The 7,500-nt window shown below is 51.4% G+C and overlaps 1 protein-coding gene across 1 annotated transcript in view; it reads left to right on the forward strand.

The window, feature by feature from the left end:
- Positions 1 to 6: 6 nt before the first annotated feature.
- The window catches only part of LOC134035235 (contactin-associated protein-like 2), an 8,294-nt gene continuing 800 nt past the window's right edge, over positions 7 to 7,500 (forward strand). The window contains exons 1-3 of the mRNA XM_062480169.1: positions 7 to 155; positions 6,537 to 6,770; positions 7,010 to 7,143. Of these exons, the coding sequence (XP_062336153.1) occupies positions 6,623 to 6,770; positions 7,010 to 7,143 (282 nt within the window). The 5' untranslated portion in view covers positions 7 to 155; positions 6,537 to 6,622. The remainder of the gene's footprint in view (positions 156 to 6,536; positions 6,771 to 7,009; positions 7,144 to 7,500) is intronic.

The raw sequence follows: 7,500 nt of genomic DNA on the forward strand, positions 1-7,500 counted from the left end.
TGCCCAGGTGACGCCGGGCGTGAGGCCGGGCTGCCAGGGCCACTGCACCAGCTACGCCCAGTACTGCAGGCACGGGGGCCGATGCGTGGAGAAGTACAACGGCTACTCGTGCGACTGCTCCTCCAGCGCCTACGACGGGCCCTTCTGCAGCCAGGGTGAGGGGGCCGACGGGGGGACGATCCAATGACGAGAACGCGCAGCTCGTTAATATCCGTGTTCATCCCCAACTGGCCCGGGGTGCGAAGCGTTTACATTTGCGCTCGATCACCCTCGTTGTTCGAACCGGTCCAAATGACAGACGGCCTTCCGATTTTTCCGTCATTTTCCGTACGAAATTCGGCTAGTGATGGAGAATATTCCGTCGACACGACCTCTTGTGAGGAGTGTGTGCACGTGCGCACGCACGCGCACTCACACCCCCACACACGCCTTCGCCACACTCTCCTGCTCGCACGCACACACACATCACACACACGCTCTCAACTGTGGAGAGAATCAGAATCAGAATCAGAATGGGATTTATTCGCCATGAAAGTTTGCACAGACAAGGAATTTGCTTTGGCAGGAAGGTGCATACAATAAACATATACCTAAAATTTAAATATGTGGACTATCTATACTAAGGGTACATAAACTAGCAGTACTAAGTGGGATTAGAATAGAATTAAATATACAATAAAATAAAATATAAGTTGCCGTAAATTACAATATAAAAATACAAATATTACAAAAAATACAAATGTACAATATACCATTTTGTAATGCAGTGCAAAAAGCAGTGTGTTTTAAGCAAGAAGTCATTAGAGTCAGTGTGGTCCCTTGGCCTTGTTGAAGAGGCCAACAGCGGAAGGGTAGAAACTGTTTTTGTGGCGTGAGGTATTGGTCCTGATGGACCGCAGCCTTCTGTCGGAGGGGAGTGACTGAAACAGGGAGTGTCCAGGGTGGGAAGAGTCGGCCACAATCTTCCTCGCTCGCCTCAGGGTCCTCGAGGTGTGCAGGTCCTCGAGGGTAGGCAGATTGCAGCCAATCACCTTCTCAGCAGTGCGGATGATACGCTGCAGTCTGCTCTTGTCCTTGGCAGTGGCAGCAGCGTACCAGACGGTGATGGAGGAGGTGAGGATGGACTCAATGATGGCTGAGTAGAAGTGCACCATCATTGTCTTTGGCAGGTTGAACTTCTTCAGCTGCCGAAGGAAGTACATCCTCTGTTGTGCTTTCTTGATGAGGGAGCTGATGTTCAGTTCCCACTTGAGGTCCTGGGAGAGGATAGTGCCCAGGAAGCGGAAGGACTCCACAGTGTTGACTGGGGAGTCACACAGGGTGATGGGGGTGAGTGGGGCTGTGTTCCTCCTGAAGTCCACAACCATCTCCACTGTCTTAAGAGCATTGAGCTCTAAGTTGTTCTGGCTGCACCAGGTCACCAGGTTGGGGACTTGTGAGACTTGTGTTCCCAGCTTAACGCACTGCTTCCTGTCAGACAGGAAGTCTGTGATCCACCTGCAGGTGGAATCAGGCACGTTCAGCTGGGAGAGCTTGTCCTGAAGCAGGGCGGGGATGATGGTATTGAAGGCAGAGCTGAAGTCCACAAACAGGATCCTGGCATAGGATGCTGGGGAGTCCAGGTGCTGTAGGGTGAAGTGGAGGGCCATGTTAACTGCATCGTCCACAGACCTGTTGGCTCTGTAGGCAAACTGCAGGGGGTCCAGTAGAGGGTCACTGATGGATTTAAGGTGTGCCAGCACCAGGCGCTCGAAAGACATTCATTACCACAGAGGTCAGGGCGATGGGTCTGTAGTCATTATGTCCTGTTGGCCTTGGCTTTTTGGGCACAGGGATGATGGTGGAGGACTTGAGACAGGCTGGCACATGGCATGTCTCAAGGGAGGTGTTAAAGATGTAGGTAAACACCGGAGACAGCTGGTCAGCGCAGTGCTTGAGGGTGGCTGGAGAGACAGAGTCCGGCCCAGCTGCTTTGCGGGGATTCTGCCTCTTGAAAAGTCTGTTAACTTCACCCTCCTGAATGGAGAGAGTCGTCACTGTAGAGGGGGGGTGGGAGGCCTCCTGGGTGGGAAGGGGTAGTTCAGGACTGTCCAATTGTCTTTCAAATCTGCAGTAGAACTCATTCAGGTCGTTGGCCAGGCGGGAGTCGTTAGTGGAGTGGGGGGCTCTGGGCTTGTAGTTGGTAATCTGCCTAAGCCCTCTCCAGACAGAAGCAGAGTCGTTTGCAGAGAATTGGTGTTTTAGTCTCTCTGAGTACAGTCGTTTAGCCTCCCTCACCGCCTTGCTAAACCTGTTCTTCGACTCCTTGAAACTGTCTTTGTCCCCACTCCTAAACGCAGCCTCTTTCTCTGACCTCAACCTTCTGAGTTTAGCTGTAAACCAGGGTTTGTCGTTGTTGTAGCTTACCCTGGTGCGTGTTGGTATACAGCAGTCCTCACAGAAGCTGATGTATGATGTCACAGCCTCTGTGAGCTCATCCAGACTATTGGTAGCAGTCGTGAACATGTCCCAGTCAGTGCAGTCCAAGCACGCCCGCAGATCCTCCATAGCTTCACTGGTCCACTGTTTTGATGTCCTCACAGCAGGCTTACAGCGCTTTAGCTTCTGCCTGTATGCAGGAATCAGGTGGACCATGGCGTGGTCAGTGACCCAGTGCTGCTCGGGGGACCGCATGGTATGCTTTGCTGATTGTAGAGTAGCAGTGATCCAAGGTGTTTCCTTCTCTGGTAGGGCATTTGATGAATTGTCTATATTTTGGGAGTTCTTGAGTGAGATTGCCTTTGTTAAAGTCGCCTAGCACAATAACCAAGGAATCCGGATTTTCATGCTCCACAATCAGTATCTGGCTGGCGAGCACACGTTGAGCCTCGTTGACGCTAGCCTGCGGAGGCATGTAGACGCCAACCAGAATGAATGATGCAAACGCTTGTGGCGAGTAAAAAGATCTACAGTTAATAAAAAATGATTCCAGATCAGGAGAACAGTGCTGCAGAATCACTGTCACATCTTCACACCAGCCACTGTTAATGTAAAAACAAATACCACCGCTTTTCGTTTTGCCAGAGAGCACAGGGTCACGATCCGCTCTCAGCAGTTTGAAACCTGCTAGCTGTAGCGCAGAGTCTGGGATCAGTTCACTCAGCCATGTCTCCGTAAAGCACAAAACGGAAGATGAATGAAAGTCTCTGTTTTTCCACACCAGTAGCTGAAGTTCATCCAGTTTGTTGCTCAGTGAACGCAAGTTGGAGAGAAATATCCCCGGTAACGCTGTGCGTGCCCCACGCCGATGGAGTCGCACCAGAGCACCGGCTCGTTTGCCTCTCCTACGGCGCTTCGCTGCTAGGACAAAGCCGAGGGCGGCTTGACTATAATTCCCACTAATTCTGCCGCTGGAAGCAGAAAAGTGGGAAATAAATCCACAGGAGTTGTAGTCCTGATGTTTAGAAGTACTTCTCTAGTTAGAGAACCCCGGAAATCTTGGCAGAACACTGAATTAACAGACAAAACAAGACAAAAAAGAGCGCACCTAACGACCGAGGCAGCCATCATCGGCGCCATCTTGCCATGTATCATCTCGAGGTCTGGAGAAGGTCCAGTAGCTCACGGCGAGAGAGAGACAAGCTGGACAGGAGCTCCAGAAGTGTCCCCCTGAGTTTCCCTGGATGTGACAGGCTGGTGTAGGACTTCTGTTCCAGAGTGGATGCTGGCGCGGTAAAGCGGGCCGCATGCAAAGTTAACTTCTCATCTCTCTCTCCAGAAACCACCCCCCCCTGTTGTTGGACGCTGTGTTTCCACTGTCAGGAGGACAGACACAACGTTGATCTGTGTGACACATGAATTCATTTGTTTTCGAAATTTGAGCAGTGTTTTCTAAACCAGGCAGGGGGCGATGAGATGAGTGGAATGCGTCTTATGCGTGTGTGTGTGTGACTGTGTGTGTGCGTGTGTGTGTGTGACTGTGTGTGTGCGTGTGTGTGTGACTGTGTGTGTGTGCGCGCGTGTGTGTGTGCGTGTCAGAGGTTGGTGACAGACAATGAGAATATGCTAATGACCTTCAAAGACATGAAAGTACTTCCTCGGAATTCTGTCAAGACCTCTATCAAACACTGCAGGGCCAACAGTGTGCTTCTCAGTGTGTGTGTGTGTGTGTCCCAGAGCCCTGTCACTTCCCCAATGGACCTCCTCTCCCCCTCTGTGTTCTTTCTTCCCTCTCCTCTCTTCCCCTTTTCATCCTCTCCTGTCATCTCCCCTTCTTCCTCTCCTCCTCTCTCCTGTCCTCTCCCCTCCTGTCCTCTCCTTCCTCCTTCTCCCCTCCCCTGTCCTCCTCATTGATCTCCTTCTCCACCCTCCCCTCCCCTCCTCTCCTCCCTTCTCCACTCTCCTCCCCTCTCCTGTCCTCTCTTCTCCTCTCTCCTCTATGAAACATGCATGAAGGCAGCCATAATTGCGTTGTGTATTTCCATTGTATCCATATTTACACCTGGCTCTGGGGACAGTGGCATTATTACCATCTCTCCTTCCTCTGCTCTCTGGGCCCCGGGGTCACACACACACACACACACACACACTCAGACAAGTACACACACTCAGACACACACACGTACACATACATTCACGCAGACACACAGACAAGCGCACGAGGAGACACACACGAGCGCGTACTCACACACACACGCACGCAGACACACACGCACGCACACATACAGGATCACACAAGCCATAAGGGAGACCGTTCAGCTCCCCATGATCCTTTGCGCCTGACAACAGCTGTGTTTGGGATGAATGTGTCAGATGGCAAAGTTTGTCCCTCTGGTTGCGCGTGTGTGCGTGCGTGCGTTTGAGGAAAGTTACACTCTCAAAACGGGTTTCTTTTGTTGCGTGTTGTGTCAAGCTTTTTTACTGACAGGATGAGGTGTAGCGTGGAACACAGAGGACATGGTCCATGGGTTTGACACTCTCGTGTGACCCTTCCCCTCCAACCACCAAATACACACACACACACGCAGTTGTTCATGCTCGCACACACAAGCACACACCCTCCCTCGCACACAAGCGCACTCGATCACACACACTCACACAAGTGTGTACACGCTCAATCACACTCACACACACACTCACACGTACACTCTGACACACACACTTTACAGAATTTATGCAGAAATAGATTTGCATCAAAACCCTTGACAGGTTTAGTTTCTCTGCCATCCATCCCCCCCCCCCCTCAAAAGTGCACACTGTATTCTCTTGATAACTGGCCTCCCCTGCACACACACGTCAAAATATCCCCTGGCTAACTGCTATTTACCAACCCCTCCGGGGTCAACCTCCTACCTCAGCCCCCTATCTCACCCCCCCACCTCACCCCCCTACTTCACCCCCCTACCTCACCCCCCCACCTCACCCCCCTACTTCACCCCCCTACCTCACCCCCCTACCTCACCCCCCCACCTCACCCACCTACCTCACCCCCCTACCTCACCCCCCTACCTCACCCCCCCACCTCACCCACCTACCTCACCCCCCTACCTCACCCCCCCACCTCACCCACCTACCTCACCCCCCTACCTCACCCCCCCACCTCACCCACCTACCTCACCCCCCTACCTCACCCCCCCACCTCACCCACCTACCTCACCCCCCTACCTCACCCCCCTACCTCGGCCCCCTGCTGTGCCAAGCGCCTCTTGCATACAACACCCAGTCTTCCCTACACAGTCAGAAGTCCCCAAATCTCAAACGTCCTTTGGTGTCTCATCGTTCCAGTCTGCTGCAGCTATTGACTGGAACGCACGACTTAAGTCCCTGAAGCTGGAAACATGGATCACCATACTAGCTTTTTCTCACTGGTGAAGAATGCTTTGACACTAACAACATTCTTGCCTGTCTGGGAATGTCGAGAGGAGGACTATGTTATTTTCTCGATGTTGCTCTTTGAGTGCGAGTCTTTAGATCTGTGTTTATTGTTGTGCTTTCAGTATCTTGGTTTTATGTTTTTTATCCCGCAGACCTTTTGCCCCCTGTCTCCTCAACTGACTTTTGTCACTTGCCAGGCTGCATTTGTAAATAATAGTTTGTTCTTACTGACTTTCCTGGTTACATAAAGGTAAAACCAACAAACACTCACTCTAAACACAGATACTCACACTATCACACACACACAAACAGTCACACACACACATTTTGTTATTATCTCCAATGATTTCCCCTGCCTCCTTTTCTTCCACCTGATGTCTAATGTATGGCATGGCTTGCTACACATCTTAACACACACACGCAGACACACACACACACACGTTATGGAGGGACTCTCATGCTCGATAAAGAAAATCAATATCTATTCTGGAATGGCTGGAATGTTCCATCAGCTGATCTCATTTACTCGTGAACAATGGTTTATATCACACACTGGAACAATTTAACACCTGCCACATTATAACCCCTGGACTGATTCATTTGTGTGTGTGTGTGTGTGTGTGTGTGTGTGTGTGTGTGTGTGTGTGTGTGTGTGGATGTGTGTGTGGTCTATCCCTGCTCAGAGGTGGGAGGTTTCTTCGAGGCAGGAACTCTGATTCGATACAACTTCCTGCCTGAAGCAGCAGCAGCAGCCAATAAGGACGGCAGGATGGCGCTACAGCCTCTGACCCCACAGGAAGTGAACCTGACAACAGAGGAAGTGGCGTTCAGCTTCAGCACGTCGAGCGCTCCGGCCATCCTGCTGTACGTGAGCACCAAGACCGAGGACTACTTGGCCATCGTACTACGACAGAACGGTGAGACACACACACACACATACAGAAACACACACACATTAGAAGTCCCTATATTCCACACTCAAATACACACAATCTCTCTCCCACACACATGAACACACCCAAACACCTACTCACAGACACACACACACACACACATAAACATCAACTCTCTCGCACACACCCACAGACAGATACACTCACACACAAACAGCTACTTACACACACACACAGCCTAGCCCTGTGCTGTGGGTCCCCAGGTGTTCTGCAGATGAGGTACCAGCTGGGGGGGCAGAAGGAGCCCTTCTCTGTGGACGTGGACCAGAGGAACCTGGCTAACGGTCAGCCCCACAGTGTCAACATGACCAGGGTCAACCGGACCATCACTGTACAGGTACGCACGCACACACGCACAAGTTGCGTTCAAATGCAGATGGAAGATTGTTCAGCGGGAGTTGGAAATGTTCTCCCTCTGCCGCACGGGTAAATGGCTGCCCAGGCTCGTCTCGTGCGTTGACATTTTTAAGCCACAAGGGGGAGACAAACCTGAACACCTTCAAAGAAATCCTACGGTTAAATTTGACGGAGAATGAAAATGCGTAACATCTGCATTTCTCTGTCTCTGTCTCTCTCTCTCTCTCTGTCTCTATGGCTCTCTCTCTCTCTCTCTCTCTCTCTCTCTCTCTCTCTCTATGTCTCTCTCTCTCTCTGTCTCTCCCTCTCTCTCTCTCTCTCTCTCTCTCTCTCTCTC

Source organism: Osmerus eperlanus, chromosome 15 (assembly GCF_963692335.1).
Source record: "Osmerus eperlanus chromosome 15, fOsmEpe2.1, whole genome shotgun sequence".
Lineage (NCBI taxonomy): Eukaryota > Metazoa > Chordata > Actinopteri > Osmeriformes > Osmeridae > Osmerus > Osmerus eperlanus.